This window comes from Macrobrachium nipponense, chromosome 2, assembly GCF_015104395.2.
Source record: "Macrobrachium nipponense isolate FS-2020 chromosome 2, ASM1510439v2, whole genome shotgun sequence".
Taxonomy (NCBI): domain Eukaryota; kingdom Metazoa; phylum Arthropoda; class Malacostraca; order Decapoda; family Palaemonidae; genus Macrobrachium; species Macrobrachium nipponense.
In genome coordinates this window covers 56,940,923-56,959,056 of record NC_087201.1, presented here as the reverse complement: position 1 = coordinate 56,959,056, position 18,134 = coordinate 56,940,923, and the positions used below count along the sequence as shown (strand labels likewise).

The following is an 18,134-nucleotide window of genomic DNA, read 5'->3' as shown; positions in this document are numbered from 1 at the left end:
AAAAATCCCACACTTACACAACTCAAACCACTCTGGTCTCATAAGGTCATGGCAATTTTATCAGATATCAAACAGTTCAAGTAACACTAATAGTATTATAACCCAATATCCTTTGATCTCTACAATGTATATGAACTCAAATCCGTCTCTGGGGTTTTACAGTTTGATTTTCAAGTAGACAAGGTTCAAGATGGACATGCCTCAAACAGTGGTGGCAGCGATAGGAGGACAACAACTTCTTGCTGTCGGTAAGCTTGAACGATCCTTACTTCCAAATCCCTATTCACCCTTCGTACAGAAAGTTTCTTTGCTTCACTCTGAGAGTGCAGATCTTTCAGTTCAAGGTCCTGTGCTTTGGGTTGACCACGTCCCCTCAGGTGTTCACAAGGGTCTTTGCCCTCGTATCGAAATGGGATCATGCTCAAGGGATTCGCCTGTTAAGGTACCTCGATGACTGGCTGGTATTAGCAAGCTCCAGGACAGAAATCGTAGTCTTCAGTTTTGTCAGGTGCTGGGCATAGTGATCAACCAAGAGAAATCAAACCTAGTTCCCAGCCAGAAAGCCCTTTTTACCTAGGTATGGTTATAAATACAGCAACGTCAAGGGTTTTTCCATCAAACCAGAGGTTAGACAACCTGAACAGACAGCACACCAGTGACAGCTCCTCAGGAATATTGTCTTTATTGGAGAAGCTGGTCCCACATAGGGGTCTTCATCTTCGGTCTCTGCAATGAAGACTGAAAGACTTCTGGTTCCTGGCAGCAGATTCTCCTCTACAGAGCGCCCCTCTGTCTGAGGAAGTGAAGCAAGACGTTCATTGGTGGTTGGACAACCAGAATATCTTGGTGGGAATCCCTCTACGTTCTCCCCCTTCGGACTTCCTTCCTTTTTCAAATGCCTCCGTCTTGGGTTGGGGAACTCTTCTGGGAGGCCTCCTTACGTCAGGCGTTTGGAGTGCTAAAGACAAGCTTCTTCATATCAACGTTTTGAAGCTAAAGGCAGATTTCCGGGGGCTGTAGGAGTTTCGGGAGAAAGTGGAAGGTCATTCGATAGTTCTGATGTCCAACTACACCACGGTGATTACTTATGTGAACAAACGGGGCCTGGTGTCTCGTCACCTGCATTCTTTGATAGTGGAATTACACCAATGGGCAATTGACAACTGGGTGAAGCTCTCTGCCAGATACATTCCGGGCAAAAGGAATATGGTAGCCGACATACAGTCGTCGGAACCAGATCCTGGGCACGGAGTGGTCTTTGCATCAGGCCGTGGCGGACAGGCTTTTTCGGGTTTGGGCTAGACCTTTTCTCAACCTGACTCAACAGAAAACTGGAGGTTTACTGTTCAGTGGTCCCAGATCCTCTTGCTCTGGCAGAGGACACCTCCCAACACCCTTAGGACAACCTCAAGGTTTAAGTCTTCCTTACATTTTGCCTGATCCGTAAACTTCTGAACAGGGTAAAGAGTTCTTGAAATCTCAGGATGACCTTGGTGGCTTCTCTGTGGCCTCAAGCAGAGTGGTTCCTGGATGTTCCATCTCTTCTAGCTGAGGTTCCGAGATAGATCCTTCCACGGCGACAACTTCTTTGTCAACCTCACGTCAAAAGATTTCACCAGTCCTTGCTAGATTGTGCAATATAAAACTAGGGTTAATCCAAACATGGAATTTTATATATTATAGTTTCCCACTAGATTTATGCATTTCATATTTCTGCGTCCGCTTTGTTGTAAATTTTTGTGGAACACATTATTCACTTTTCCACAGGGAACTTTTACTAATTTGAAGATCTTTCTTTGGGCAGTATCTCTAAAATTATCACTAATTCACTTTTTTGCAGAGGAACTCACTGTATTCACTAATTACTGTATTTCGAGAGAGAGAGAGAGAGAGAGAGAGAGAGAGAGAGAGAGAGAGAGAGAGAGAGAGAGAGAGAGAGAGAGAGATGAGAGGAAAAGAGGAGAGAGAGAGAGAGAGAGAGAGAGAGAGAGTATCATGTTATGAGGATTAAGTACGTACTTTTAAAAATCAAAAGCGAGAGAACTCCAATAACAGGGACACCAAATATATCACCTAAAATTAACCTTCCAGCTCTGTTTATACATTACTCAATAACTCTTGTCAAGAATATTAAGGCACTTCAGGCCTCACTGATAAGCAATAGATCTGAAGGAATGAGTGAAGTATCCATAGTTGTATGAAAATCTATCATACTGGTTTTAACCATCAATTTAAGGTGAAATCGTTAAATTTTCAAGTATCAAAACAGTCCTTCTTTCCGATATATTTTTTCTAACTTTTTTTCAATAAAGGTAATGTAATTTCTTACCTCCCCCTAAGCTCCCTTTATTTAACCATTGCTTAATGTTTCTACATCACATAAAACAGTTACAAACTAACATCCTTCCAACTAAAAATAAAATATTACAATTAAAACTCATTTCTTACCATGAAACAGCTTTTGAATACATTCCGTCGCTGCTTGATCATTTTATTGACTCTTCTCTGAGACACTTGTCTATTGTCATCTGGAAAATGTTGCGAAGTATCAGGACTCAACAAAGTAAGGAGGGCTTGTACTAATCCAGAAGAATGCAGTTCATAGGCTGAAACTGTACTTTCATCACGAAGAAGGGTGACTAGGTCTTCAACAGCTGCACGCAAGATTTCAGGCCACTCACTGCTATTCTTGTTACTCATCTGAAATTTTAATAATGAAACTAAATTTATTAACAAAACACAGTAACTGGTGATTTTCTAACAGAACAGTAGCTATACAATGCAGTTATAAATATAACTGGTTGGACTTGTTTAATCTCCACTCAGTTCCACCAAATAAACTTGGTATAATAGTTATTAAACTATTAAACTTCCATGTATAATAGTTATTAAACTAATAAACTTCCATGTATAATAGTTATTAAACTATTAAACTTCCATTAACCTGAGTTATCTTCAATGAGCATAAATACAGAAATCATGCATTACATACTAATACGAGAATGATCAACACAGTAAGTCCATCGCTCTTCCAAATATTAAGGTAAATAATTGTGCATGTATAAATACTAATCCTACTTGAAAAAGTACCCACAAAATCACTGTGTATAACATATTTACTTATAAGTATTTAAAAAAGTTATACACAGTGATTTTGTGGGTTTCTTTTTCAATCTTCAGAAGAAAAAGTTTTTGACTAATCATACTGTCGCACATAAGATACAAGACTAAACTTACCTGCTTCTGACAGGCTCTTTCTATTTGTGCTACAATATTTCCTAACTTGGCTACTACTCCTCGAGGCTGTGTTTGGGCAGCTTTGAAGTACTTCTCATAAATGTCTCTTGCAAGGCCTTTTACCTGCAAAATTAAAGGCTTTCAATGAGAAAGAATTCAGCTTTCAGTGGAGAGAGGAAAAAAAAAAAAAAAAAAAAAAAGAAATTTCAATGTCCACAAAACACTTTACAATTTCATCCAGTTTTCACACGGTAGTTATTTCATTAAAGAAATAGACATTAACCATTAAGAGGCCGAGCTAAAAAAACCACACAGCATCCCAGGCCGGGGAAACTTTGAAGTTAGCCAATTTAAGAAAAAATGCACCAGTGAAACAAGAAGATATGCAAATGCACAAGGTGTAAGAATAATATTTCTTAAAAATTCTCTCTACCTTCCATGAGAAGTTGAAAAAGACTACTTACAAGCCCTTGTGGGGCCTTTTTTACAAGATACAGTGCAACCTCTTAAGTTCAGAAACCTCAGGACCAGGCTACTGCCGGACCACAGAAAATCCCGGAATAAAGAGTACATCCCTATAAATGAAGCCTCAAGATAATTCCACATACAAATGCCTAGTTTCCGACTTGGCCTACTACTAGCTAGGATCTGACAATGCTTTGTATCATTTTATCATTCATATTCTAACTTCATCATTTTATAACTTTATACTGTATAACTTTCTTGAACTGTGTACTTTTTGACATATTTAGCCTACATTCCCAAGTTAACCTGCCCAACCGTAAGTCTAATTACAGTACTAAACTTCTCAGAATCTGCACTTCATAATCGGTGATTTTCATATCCGAAATTTAGTAGCTTCATAAATATCACTATTAGTTTCTAAGTTGATTTTTTTTTTTTTTTTTTTAGAGGATACGGAGATGAAAAAAATAATGAATGAATTTCAGCGCCGACTGTGCGTTTGAATGTTGCCTTCGCCGTCAAAATGTAAACAAAGCACACCGGCGCCATCTATTGAGGAAAATGAACAATAAACTATTCGCTAATGAAATAAAGATTTTCTAGCATGGATAAAGATTTATGCCTGCACTTCTTGACTCTAGCATCATATAATCTAATGGGTGGCATATCGAATAGGTAAATATACAGTTGCTTAAAAAATTATCAAAACTGCCTCTCAAGCACATACAGAGTAAGGAATTTGTGCTTGACAAATGTCTCATTGTTTTGATTAAAAGTTAAAAGGTTTGGCTTGGTTGAACCTTAAGTGGAATTTTTGAAAAAATATTTATTCTTCCAAGGTTACTATTAATATCAAAAAGATATATGACTTCACATATTTACATTACTAACAACTTTTTCATACAAACAAAGGATATATGGCATAATTTTTGCTGCCTTGAAGTTATAAACAATACGTGGCGTGTTCCTGGTGGCGGCGGAACAAACTAATGGCGGCTGAATTAAAATCAAGCCAAACCATGGGAGTTTCCAGACCTTAGAATACTGGTTTTAAGAGGTTCAACTGTACTCTTGAATTCTACCAAATTATATGACTTTTTTTCTAATTTTATTTCATTTTATAAAATTATAATTATGGCTCACATAATATCAAAATGCTTAAGAACTAAAATCAGTAACAGATTCAGATTATATTTGTTGTAAAATATTTATGGTAATTTACAGGGATTGAAGATGCATTATCATTTTTGGATTACACACATTGTTTTCTCTAATATTTCTTTGTAATTTTCTTTGCAAAATTACAATTATAACTGACATGCTATCATGAAAGATAAGAACAAAAACCAACAGCAACCCCTGGGGATATTTATGAGTAAATATATAAAAAGATAGTCAAGTGAGAGAGCTGAAGTACATGTTCACTTGAAGTCAAGTAAACAACTAAGTTGTGTCTAAAAGTTGCCATTAGTGAATTCAAGTTGCCATTAGTGAATTTATGGGCTATAGAAGTAATGCAACTTCTTTCTCGCTCAAATCCTTCAAACTGATGGTGCGTAATATTGATGCTCATCATGAGTGAATCAAACTACCACCCAAAACCTGTTATTGGTACTCATATGAGGGTGTCCTTCCACTAAGGGTTGAAAAACTGCAGTAACATTTATGAACATTAGAGGTGGTACCATCAACAAATAATTCCATGTGTTGAAGATTAAATAATGAAGAAATGATAGTCAAATCCTATTTCTTTAATAAACTGGATGGTCTTCTATTCAAGATTTTAAAAATTAAGTAATCTAATGAAACTAATTATGCACATAGTACTGTTCACTCTAAGTATGCATCAAATATGAACCACAAGTTTAAAAAACTGGAGAGCTAAAGCAAAAAGGGACAGAAAAAACATTCAATGTTAAAGACCTGTTGGAATGGAGAGAATTGTCCCGTCCTGAAACAATGGAATTCACAGGCTGCAAAATTGAGTTAGCATGCCCAGAACTTGGCAACACAAAGTCTTCACATGCTTCCTTGGTCCAAGCAGGACTTCTATGCCTGTAGGGGTCACTGAAGACAGAATCTCAGTCCTCTTTAGAAAGATTATTGTACTCACAAATGAGATCACTTGGAGAGCCCATCCTTGAAGGACAAACGTCACCTCTTCCCCTTGAAGGGTCACATCAACGAATGAAGGAACACCTACTACGTGCGTATATCCCCGGCTGTGAAAAATCATGTACGTGGAAGTGCGATGACGAAAAACGTACGCGAGAATGTCTGGGACAAAGAGTAGCACAATACCTCTGCTGTGACAAGTCACAACTACTGACTGAATGATGAATGTAGGACCTCCTATGAGAATGAGACTAGAAACGCCTTGGTTTCTTGGAAATTGGAGAAAGACTACTCTCTCTCTCTCTCTCTCTCTCTCAAATATGAAAAGCTGTAGAAGCATGTCCAAGATGAGGAACACTGTGTGAACTGAATCCTGAAACAGCCTCCACAAAGATGCCATCTTGTGTGAATTGAACCCTGAAACAAAGGAACAAGATGGTGCTACCTCCTCTTTCCATGAAGGGACATCATCTCACCCCCCAATAGAGAGAGGGGGCATTACTAAAACTATCACCCTAAGCAATTCCAGACACTTCAAAGACGAATTAATGTTAGAAAAGGAAGGCAACAAGTTATAAATGGATGAGGTAGCAGAAGGATTAAGTTTGGAAGACGGGGAAGCAAAAGCGTCCACTTGAGGAGGGAATCCTTCCCAAGATGGACTTGTCAACATCCTATGATGCTCCCTCTTCTTGTAAAAGTTCTTCCACTGCACAAAAGGCCAGGAGCGACACTGGGCACGGATTTGTTACATTACAAAAATTAGCACAAAACCTACTGCAAGTTGTATGGGGGTCAGTCAAGGTGGAAGCTAAGACGCATGAACATGAGAACCCTGGAAGGCTGGGACACATGTTGACACTCACATGACTTCTTAGATCCAACAAAGGAACCCATAATCAATCACAAAGCGCGCACACATCCAAAAACACCATAAAGCAGGAGGGAATCACGGGCTATTGAAAAAACAGCTTGTGAGGAAGAAAGCAAAAGCAAACATCTGCTCTTTAAGGTGGCCGAGGTAAGACTGTGTCATAAGGTTCAAGCCTCTCCACCTCTTCTAAGCTTTAGATGCCAAATGCCCCAGATTACTTGCATTTAATTTTTTTTTTAACTGGTTTCCAGATGGTACCAGAAGATTTATCCTGTTGTTAAGATCGAAGGTTTGTTCCATAAAAGAACAACTGAGACTACTTAGAAAGTATCCTACCCCCTCAGACTGATACAGTAGAGGCTACAGAAGCTGAATGGGGCTGTGAGTAAAAGGATGAATATTACTGCTTTGTTGTAACCTCAGTCAAGAAGAGTTCACAAACATTCTTATCTTGGTGGCAGAGAGTACCAGAAGCCTGTCACTTTCAAAGATGTGCCTCAAACTTTATTTCATACTCTTACACGACTTGGATAACCAAGACATTCTTTTATTCAAATTCCAAAAGAGCAGGCCTGAAGAGGTTATTTTCTTAAAAGCTAAACTAAAACCATACATCTAATAAATAAGGTGGACATAAAAAATAATAAACCAAATGGAGCAAATAAGTAAATAAAGCTATGCACCTAGGATACAAAGCAGACCGATACCTTAAGTACTGCTTATAGTGGCTTAAGCATTGCACAATTTAGACAGTATCTGCCCTCATTGTCATTAAGCCTGGGTCCTTATCCAATGTGTACTTTTTATACGAATTCTCTTAACATAAAAAATGCATCAATTAGTTTCAAACTATGCTGTTAATATTTTGTTATATAGCTACCTCTTAAAATCAGATAATTTACATACCTTCTGTTTCATTGCTTCTACTTTAGATCTAAACCTCTTGCCTCGACGACCAGTCCACCCAGCATGGAACTCTGGCCCGAGAGATGTTTCAGCAGTGAAGGAATGTTTTGTGTTACGATTGCTCTCGAAAATAAATCCTGGTAAATCCTCACGGAGGATTGTTGCTTGTTGCTGACCATCTGAATTATGGATATGCAACTCTCCTTCCTAAAATAAAATATTCCATTAACATCAGCAGTTCAATTATTGAGTACAATAAATGAAATCCACTAAATAATTAAAAAATCAATAATGACACCTTCCATTACCTTTTTACACTGAAGCGACCAGTTTCCTATAACTAATCGTGCAGGCCCAGGGGAAGACAAAACAGGCTGACTAGGACTACCAGGTCGTACAGCGGACTTTGCTCTTTGAAGTTTCTCCAGAAATTCACTGCGGTTCTCTGCTTAGGGTAGAAAGCATAAAGTTGAGTCATTAGGCTAACTCTTGGTTCATTTTTCAAAAAGAGTGCATCTAACACTTTAAACAGTGGTTACCAACCCACAAAAATATCATGTAAATCAATAACATTTACTATACTACAGTAGAATAATACTATCCATTACTGAACACAAATCTAATTATTACTAACTTTTCAAATAAAAACCCTTTGATCTTGCCATCTGCTCAAATGGTAAAAATTATCTACAAGACAGTTTAAATGTTAAAAATACCTAACAGAACATTAGATGAATGCCATATTTATATTCTAACTCAAAACAAACGAAACTTTGTGGCAGTAAATCAGTCAGGAAGATTGAAAGCCATAACAAATTGGTATACAGTATTATTCTAAAGCTCACATGCATTCAACTGAGGTTAGCAGGTTGGTAAATAGTATTTTTCATTATCATCTAGTACCTGTACTTTCAGAGCCTCCTTCAGGACTCCCTGAGGAGTACATGGTTGCAAGTTTTCCATCCAGGATGAAACGAAACCACCCATTAGAACCATTAGATAATTCCAGAGCTGCAGCATCACTCCAAATATATAAGCAATCTCTACCTCTGGCGACACACCAGTCACGCCAGTGATAAGCCTTTCCAGGAACAACTTCTTTGGCATCTTCCATTCCCTGTTCATCTCCTTCCTGCTAATATTTGGAAGAAAAAAATTAAAAATCTAAAAACAGAAACAACACACACCAATATAATTATATCACAGAATTACGTAACCATATGAGAGAGAGAGAGAGAGAGAGAGAGAGAGAGAGAGAGAGAGAGAGAGAGAGAGAGAGAGAGAGAGAGAGAGAGAGAGAGAGAGAATATTTGCTAACCTGTTCATCTTTAACTTTAGTTGGTGCATATTCTTCAATGGGTGGATCTGACGGGCCGGACAAGGAACCGACTTTACTGATAACACCTAATCGAGCACAGTGCTCTAAAAGCAGGGATGCAGCCTTACTTAGGAGATCATCCACCATCTGCAGAGCTACCAAATGGCCATCTTCATCCTCCTCATTTCCTAATACAAGAGCAATGACTTCCACCAACTGAGACCCTAGTAAGTTATTAGGGGTACCCGTAATAGTGTTTATATTGTTACTGGTTGTGCTAATTGTTGCACCTTCACCACCGCAGACCTGTAAAAATAACATTTACTAAAATATGGCCAACAAACCTTATGAATTATGTCCAGTATACATATAAAACATTCTGCAAAATATGCTAGATATATTAAAAATTTAGTTTACATTAAATTTTAAAACCTTCCACTTAGTAATTATCAGTCCAATTAAAATCCTATAAGAAAACTTTTAAGATGATGTTGAGTTAACACTAAGGTTATGGCATTAGTTTACCTGATGAAGAAGAGGTGCTGGAATATAATGAACCATCTTTCTAAGTATACTAAGGGAAGCTTTGCGAACAGTATGAACCATTGTTGCTTGAAAAGTGTGACAAAACACAGGCAATAGACGACTGAGATAAACTGGAGCCATTTCAACATCTCCTCGTGGCTCTCCAATCTCTACATCTTCTGTATTTGCTGTATTACTGCTATCCTCCAATTTCTTTCCATCCTGCTGAAGAACAACAGGCTTTTTTTGAAATGAGATGATAATCATCAATGACAAATCCATATCTGCACCACATTTGTAATCAATGTTGAGTAAATTGTATCCAACATATAAAACTTACTTTCCCATCTGTAACAACCAGCCATTCAGCTGGACTTTGTAGAATAGCCGCCACCTCCCTGTGGCCCTCGTCATTTCTTTCTCTAGCCTTATCCAAAGGAGTTTTGCCATCTTCATCCCGAAGGTCAGGATTGGCACCATGACGCAACAGAACTTTGGCAATCTGGGGTCGACCAAAGCAGGCTGCATAATGAAGGGAAGATGATCTTTGGCCTGAAATCAGGGAAAGACTGAATTTATTCAATTTATCATTTTATATACACTGTAACCACGGCAATGCTGAACCAAAAATATACGGAACACCGGGAGGCATGCTCGCTATTCACAAAAGAAAGGTTAATTAACCAAATCTAATGATCTAAAAATTCAGGCAAGTAATACCATAACTTCCTGATTAAAGAACTTTTTCCAATACAAAGAAATTTTTTATTCTGAAATTTAAGTAAAACTTTACAAATTACAAAAGAAACACACAAAGGTTAGCAGGAAAAAAAAAACAAAAAAAAAACAGAACTTAAATCAGACTGTATTTTTTAAAGTGTCCTTTGCATGCAGAATTTGGGAGTAACATTCAAGAAAATAGAACTGAACCTTCTAATCACAAACATCATCGGACAAACCTTTGTTAACATCAGCTCCTCTTTCACATAGGAACTCCACCATTTCCTGAGTACCAAATGCTGATGCCCAATTGAGAAGAGTTTGCCCAACATCATCCATGAAATTCACCTCTATTCCCCCACTATCTATAGCATCAATAAGAGCATCAGTATCTTTACTTCTAATGCAGTCTATAAGCTGACGATGGGTTTTTTCCCCTGAGCTGTCCATACGTCTGAGTCCTGGCAATCTACTGGCCACAGCACTCATGCCAGACTTTGGTAGTGCCTTCCGCCCTTCAAAAAGCAGCACCAGCAACAGGTCCACTAAGCGCATGGTGTCCAGCACACATCGCTCATCACCCTGTAAGGCTTTTTCAATGGCATCGGGCAATTCAGATCTTAACAAGTTCTGAAAAATGAAACGAAGACTATATAGTAAACTGTTTGATACCAAACATGTTCACATACACAGTGCTATATACCAATACCACTAATGAGTATGTATTTCTGCTAGGGATAGTTTTAATATTGAAAGCAAAACATACATGAGTAATACTGGGCGAGCCTCTACAAAGTGTGGAGAGAAGAGAGATCACAGTGGAAACAGATGCAGAAGTTTTGGAATTTTCTGGAGTAGCAGCAGGTGCTCCAGGGGCTGCAGCAGCTGCACCTGGCGTAGGCTGAGGAGCAGCTCCTTAAATAAAAAACAGACTTATAATAAAAGACTGGTAAACACCACCAACAATCATATCATCAACCACTCAAATTTTGCAGTGTCAAGCTTCTTAATTTTGTTGACAGTTCAACTCCTCCATTATGAAAATTACCTGCCAAACGAGCTAGAAGATGTGTTACAAGGCAGTGCTGCGCAAGGGGAGCTGGATCTTGAGCCCGTCGGGTAAATCTATCGGCAAGAGATGCAAAGCAACGCAGAGCTCCATCAGCAACATGTTGGTCCTGAAATATGTAAATTCAATGTGAAAGAATAACAATCTTAAACCCTCCTTAATGTTAGTCCTATCCTAAAAGATAGTCAAAAGTCAAGTTCATCAACATGATCTGTATAATAACTTTTTATGGGAATGACACCTACCTCATGTCTCAGTAGAGTAGATAAGGACTCTACACATGGTGCAAGTCCAGGGTCAGCTGGCTCCATCTTTCCACACAACCTGGACACTAAGTGCATGGCAGAATGGAGTGTGTCTTTGTGAACTAAATTACCATTGTCCCTAATGAAAGTTAACACACAATTTAAACCACCAGCTTCAAACACAGCTCCTGCCTCCCTTGTGCATATTAACTCAAGGACCTGTAAATATCAAGACTTCTTAACACATGAGATTATTAAAATTACTCAAGACGTAAATATCATGAAATTTGATAATATATGAGCTTATCAAAAATGTTTCAATCTCCTTATCATATTTAACTGAAAACTTAAAGAAATATTCCTTAAAAAGAAAAAAGAATAAAAAAAAACTTGGAGCTCCAGCTTTAAGAATGCATAAGATGTTCAATCTCACCTTAATACACTGTTCAGCCAAATCTTTGCTGGTTCTGGAAGTGACATCGGCCACAACCAATCTGTTACACATTGCCTTGATGGCACCTTCCACTGTAGTAATACGACGTGTGCATTCTGCAGATACATCCAAGTAATATGTGATGGCTCTTGCAGTGACCTCCAACACATTGTCTGGAGCACATTCATCAAGGAAGATGCGACACAAAGCTGGCAGGAAAGTTCTTGGCGGACAACTGTGGGAAGAAAAAATCCAATGAAAGAATAGAAATATTGAAAGCATAATACATATACTGTATTATCATATCATCAAAGCAAAACCCACATGCAACTAACAGACAAAAGAAATACCATTAAAAAATTTCCACAACCAAACCAATTAAGAACGTTGTCAACAGATTTATAAAAGGAAATCCCTTACATTAATTGCTACCATGCTACACACAAAAGCTCTATAAAAAAATAAAACTACCCCTTAAAGTGTTATTATTTAAACAAAAGGGGACAACCCCCCCTATGATTACAAGTACTGAAGGAGAGAACTCAGCATATTTTAAATACAACATTTACCACTAATAATGACACAAAGTGAAATTATGCCCAAAGAAAACTTAAAACAAAAAATGCAGTTACCAACCAATCTATGAAAATATTCTTAGCAAAGTTACATCAAATAAAGTGTCAAGGTAACTGCTTAAAATTAATACACCAAAAGAAAGGAAGACCCAAAAATCATTAAAAGCTTTCCTAAAATTAACTTTACATATCAAAGTAATTACTCTCACCCAGGACTAGTTTACCAACTGACAAGCAAGATAAAAGGCTGTATAAAACATTAAAACAACTTGGTTTAAAGTACCAAATTATTAGAGTATATATACAGCTGATAAACTGGTCAACTTGTGTAAATTAAGTTTCACAACAATGGCAACCAATGCTGAAAAACTGGAGGAAGAAATTGGATATCTTACATACATTGGAATGCCTGGCCATAGCAACAAAACAGAGCTTATTCAAACGAGGAAGGAATAAACTCATACAGTGATAGTCCATAGTCCATATATCTTGCAAGACCATAATTTAAATATTTTAATCATACACTATGCCCATTCTTGGAGAACCAACAAATGACACTTGACATGCATTTTCAAGAAAACTCTCTCCACACATGTAAAGAGAATGACCTGATGAAATAATACAACTCATAAAACACAGGAAAGCGTACTCATCAAGAAGTCAAGTATACCTAAGTGTACCATGAAAAATGGAGTAAAAATTTTGAAAAAGGATGTCACAGGTTTCAGAAAAGTGGATATCAAATGTTCACCAAGGGAAATGAAATTAATATGGATGGCATCAAACTCTAACCTGTCAAGATGAGTGGTGGTCTCATCACCATGACAAGACACAGCACAAGAACTTCACTAGCCATTCAACTAGATCAGTCCAAATTAACCTTCCACGTTCTAATAAAAAACTAAATGTTATCACAACTTGAAGCAAACCACTTTGATGTCTTCAATATTACATGACCCCCTCTCAACCAACTTATGAGGGGTCAAGAAAGCCTTTAGCTATTAGGTTTATCAATTCTCTCAGAACTGAATAAGAATCACTTTAGAATCAATCACTGTGTGGAGTTACCTACCAAGTCACACAGTTTTAAGACAGGTTGGCAATTGCAGCAAAGCATATGCATAATAATGGTACAAGGGCACCTAATATACCTGCATGCCATAACTTTTTGTACTAACTTGAACACTATTGTACAGAACTTGAAAGGTCAACATACCTACACTGAGCCAATATACTTACACCTGTGTCAGACTTCCACCTGTTCAATACTTTAATTATGAAGTTCTCAATAGTACACATGACAATTTTGTTAAAAACTGCTAACACATTACTATCAAGAACAACATTTTACTAGGAGTCTTCACCTGCTTCCAATTCGAAAATATTGGATTTTCACTATAGTCCAATAAATAATTTCAGAGAACTTAATATTCTGAAGAAAAATTATTTTAAAAGTTTCTCCATAGACATTTACTGGTTAACAAAGGCAATACAATAAGTTTAATGTAACTGCAAAAAATATTCTTGGGTAGGGATGGTTGAGCATAAGACAGGGATCAATAACACCAGACAAGAATGTGGATGGTCTAACACCTGTTAACGATAACTAGTTGAAGAGTGGAATGTCAGAGAGAGAGAGAGAAGAGAGAGAGAGAGAGAGAGGAGAGAGAGAGAGAGAGAGAAGAGTGCAGGGTGATTAAGTTAGTGTGGAAAAGAGAAAGATGAGAGAGTGCGTGTTCAGGAAAAGGGAGAACATAGGAGGAAAGAGAAAGACCGTGGAAGGGGGAGAGGGAGGAGATGAGGTCTGAAGGTGTTTATGGGTAGGGCAACTTTAAAGCTGACTCATGGACAGAGGCATATCTGGGTCAGCCCTGAAAGACGGAAGCATAAAAGCGCTATCTTACAAGTCCAAAAGCAACAAGCCTCCTCATCATTACATTGCATCTAACCTTCTACAACACCACATAACAAGAGACATATCAAGTCCTTTACAAACGAGGTTTAAGCAGCAAACAAAAATGAACGCGTTAAGAAATGCTCTTCAGTAACCCAAGATTTTCTTACATAACGTTCATTACAAAACCCTAAGCGTCCTCTATTACATTCTAAAACAATGCTAAAACTGATACTCTTCAGGGAGAATCTTTAGCACGCTTTGTTTGACTGGCATAGCAAGTTAGGAGCAGGGAACCCATAATAGGAAAGGGGCTTCATGATGGATATACCGAAGCACATAAGGCGACTCCACAAACAGGGTCACTCCCGGTCAAGGTCACCGGTTACTTAAAAAAAGGAGGATCGTTATCCGACTAAGCCAGGCAAATCTTGCAATCAGGTTAAAATTTCACCAAATAATTCCATTAATTAAGTCGACGCCAATGTCAAACTCAAATGTCAACAATTATGGAAATGCTGAATTACTTCAGAGGTATTCAGCTATATCAAACTAGTCACAAAAACGAATATGCCCAGCTATTGCCAACGCAGTTCAAGTGTAGAATACAACGGTGTGTGAATGAAATAACACTAGCATTTACACTTAAGGAAACCTAATACCAGACACCAAAATCAAGTAGAAAAGTTTTGAGAAAACCAGTTACATAAAAAGAAAACGGTGACGGCATCCAATCAAGAGCAAAACGAAACGGGAAGGTTGATAAGCTGAGCACCGCAACCAACAAGGCGGTACAAAGTAGTACAACACAAGCATCCCGTATGTCGTAGGCTCTGGTCAAATATTTGTTCATTGTTCATTGTTTCCAAATAGAGGAGGAAACCTAGAAACTTTTGCACCCAAAGCGAATCGCGAGAAAAATCTGTGCAAACTGCTTTGTTCTATGTTCTTGAATCATTCCCATGTCGTAAAAATTCAAGGCAAATGAAATGACTCGTGGTAAAGTTTATTAAACACAATACAATAATTTCGCTATCACTCGTTATGACCCAGTACGTTAGTGATCCATTTACTGATGAAAGTTCTCAGTAATGTACAAATATATAGGATATCATATATAAATGTTACAATAATAAGGCCGTCGCCACCTATACATGGGTCACGTCTAAATAACGATCACAATCGTCCACTATTATACAAAATACACCAACGGTCACAATGAGTATCTTCCATTTGGGAATACGATATTTTACTACAGCGTGCTCAGGCGTCGCTGTTCACATTTCTGCTTTCATCAATCATATAAAATTTTACGGAACACGCAACGACATCATGTTTACGGAATATACGTTTTCCCTTTCGATCCGAGACAAAAACCCGAAGCTCCGTGTGCCCAACCACAATGGAGTGACCGAGGTCGTCAGTCACTATGGGTGAGAATTTTTCCAAACCCGTCACGACGCACATAACTGAAGGAGGTCTCTCATCGTAAAGCGTTGCACACTGCCTTCAGCAGAAGCATAATGATGATGTCGAACCCAAATAACTATGTAAAAATGCAGCTCAATATAACATATATTAATGCTATTGTTTCAACTTCAACCTCAATGGCGAATCTCGATAAGTTCAAACAGTTCAATGATTTGCGACCGAGCCAAGGTTTTCCTATGCACGGAATAGCAATACCATGGAACTAGAAGTTTATAGTTCCATAAGCAATACATTGGACGTTCTCAATAAGCTTTCAGAACGCCATGCAATGGGCAATATGGTAGTCGTTTTAATACTTTCATATATTTCATCAGTATTCGAGCATCCCAAAACTTCATTAGTCTTTAAGAGCTTAACTCAAACACCACACCTGTATAAATGTCAGGCAAAACGAGTGCAAATGCTCAAGTAAAAATGAAACCCGTTTCGATCCAGAGAGCATCGAACAGTGATCCCGAAATGTTTTTATGAACTGCATTTAGGGTTACAAAACAACTATTCTAAGTTGTTTTGCAACCTTAAATTCGTATCAAAACTATGAACAATAGTTCCATCGTCAATTATTCTTTGGACCGTTTACTAATTTGTAAAAAATAGGTTCTTTAAATTTTCACAGTGGTATCCGGCTAACACCAGTTACTGACATGCGGAATCATGAACATCGGCTCCATAGCGGAGGTTGTAACCGCTTAGAATCATGATCATGTCTGTTCTTCGCTTGGCTAAGAATCCACGTTTAAACAGTTTATGTGGATGCAGCTCGAGACATACCGCCCAGGGAATGACATGACCTCAGGCAGAGATTGACTGTAGTTAACATTTTCGCTTCTTAAAACTTGAATGAAACCGTGTCAGTTTATGCCAACCACAGTCTAACAACCTAACAACACTGATCAGAGAGAGAGAGAGAGAGAGAGAGAGAGAGAGAGAGAGAGAGAGAGAGAGAGAGCGAGAGAAGAGAGAGAGAGAGAGAGAGAGAGAGAGAGAGAGAGAGAGAGAGAGAGAGAGAGAAATTCTAATATACCTGACATTGCACCAAGTGTCAGGAACCCAAATACATGGCAGCAGTTGCGATGGGAGTCCAACGTCAGCACCTGCCTAAAATCCATTTCTGTGCCACCTTGGCGCGGTTGGCTGTGCCAACACCTCTCGACTGTTGTCAACAAAAGTCATCCGTCGCGGCACAATTCAATAGCTGCTGCGTACATTGCGTTTTAAAAGCAGAACCTGATGACGGAAGACAGATGTTTTATTAATTCTTCTCTTTCTGGCAGCCTCTTTTAACTATTGAATAAAGGTCAAAACTTCTCCAGCCTAGAGAGAGAGAGAGAGAGAGAGAGAGAGAGAGAGAGAGAGGAGACCTTATATCACGTGCGCATTAGAAAAACAAAAACGGAGTGGCAACCGAATAAGACTTAGAATTTTCCTTAACATTGCATACATGAATATTGAAAAACGCCCCCCTCTCTCTCTCTCTCTCTCTCTCTCTCTCTCTCTCTCTGTGTCCCATCTCTCTCTCTCTCGTCCTTCTCTCATCTCTCTCTCTCTCTCTCTCTTCTCTCTCTCTCTCTCTCTCTCTGACAACCTTGAAACATCATCGCAGTGCGCATGCGCACTGGTTAGCGGCCTTCAACACTGTCTTATGAATGATAACCTAGCCTCTGATGCGACAACCAAACCTTGACAAACTGATCTTCCTTCGAATCACGATCGCACGACATTAAAAAATTTGACATTACAAAATTAAAAATGATGAAATATCGTAATCTATAACGACCACATTTATAGGCTCAAGCCACAAACACAAAATGAAAGGTGTGTCTCTTCACAGATGAAGGCGCGGGTACGAAGCGTGGCTGGGAATAAAGGTAAAGGAGCATTTTCGTGGTAGCCACAATTCGATGAGGTTCACTTGTTATTGAGAGGAAATTCTCCAGTGCCGACCAAGTATTTATCTGAACACCAAGACATTTGTCTAAATAAGTCTTCTCTGTCTGCCTTTCTTCCTCTGCTAAAACTATTCCACTCTGATTCCCGTGCGAAAATCAGGAGCTTATAATATCAGTGTACGCTCACCATTTGTTAATATCATTTATATGCAACAGAATTACGAGAAGAAATTAAAAATGGTATAAAAATTGAATTATGGAAAAAACCATTCGTATCCCTCATCACACACACACATTCAGGAAGTTTATATCAGCACCTCTATTCGATACTTTAGTTAGTTCCTGTCTGACGACCAAAGAGAGAACGTCTTCATGGTA

General features: G+C 38.3%; 1 protein-coding gene across 15 annotated transcripts in view; it reads right to left on the bottom strand.

Moving 5' to 3' along the window:
- LOC135220600 (E3 ubiquitin-protein ligase HECTD1-like) overlaps positions 1–18,134 on the bottom strand; it is a 294,889-nt gene that overhangs the window by 126,159 nt on the left and 150,596 nt on the right. For 8 of the 15 annotated variants that reach the window (XM_064257882.1, XM_064257881.1, XM_064257877.1 and 5 more), the window contains 13 exons: positions 11,908–12,142; positions 11,475–11,693; positions 11,209–11,338; positions 10,927–11,075; positions 10,400–10,790; positions 9,781–9,992; positions 9,441–9,680; positions 8,916–9,221; positions 8,501–8,732; positions 7,906–8,045; positions 7,598–7,804; positions 3,238–3,360; positions 2,449–2,700 (listed from right to left, as the gene is read on the bottom strand). In XM_064257882.1, coding sequence (XP_064113952.1) covers positions 2,449–2,700; positions 3,238–3,360; positions 7,598–7,804; positions 7,906–8,045; positions 8,501–8,732; positions 8,916–9,221; positions 9,441–9,680; positions 9,781–9,992; positions 10,400–10,790; positions 10,927–11,075; positions 11,209–11,338; positions 11,475–11,693; positions 11,908–12,142 — 2,836 coding nt within the window. The remainder of the gene's footprint in view (positions 1–2,448; positions 2,701–3,237; positions 3,361–7,597; positions 7,805–7,905; positions 8,046–8,500; positions 8,733–8,915; positions 9,222–9,440; positions 9,681–9,780; positions 9,993–10,399; positions 10,791–10,926; positions 11,076–11,208; positions 11,339–11,474; positions 11,694–11,907; positions 12,143–18,134) is intronic. The other 7 variants (XM_064257886.1, XM_064257891.1, XM_064257878.1 and 4 more) reach the window with 6 other exon arrangements.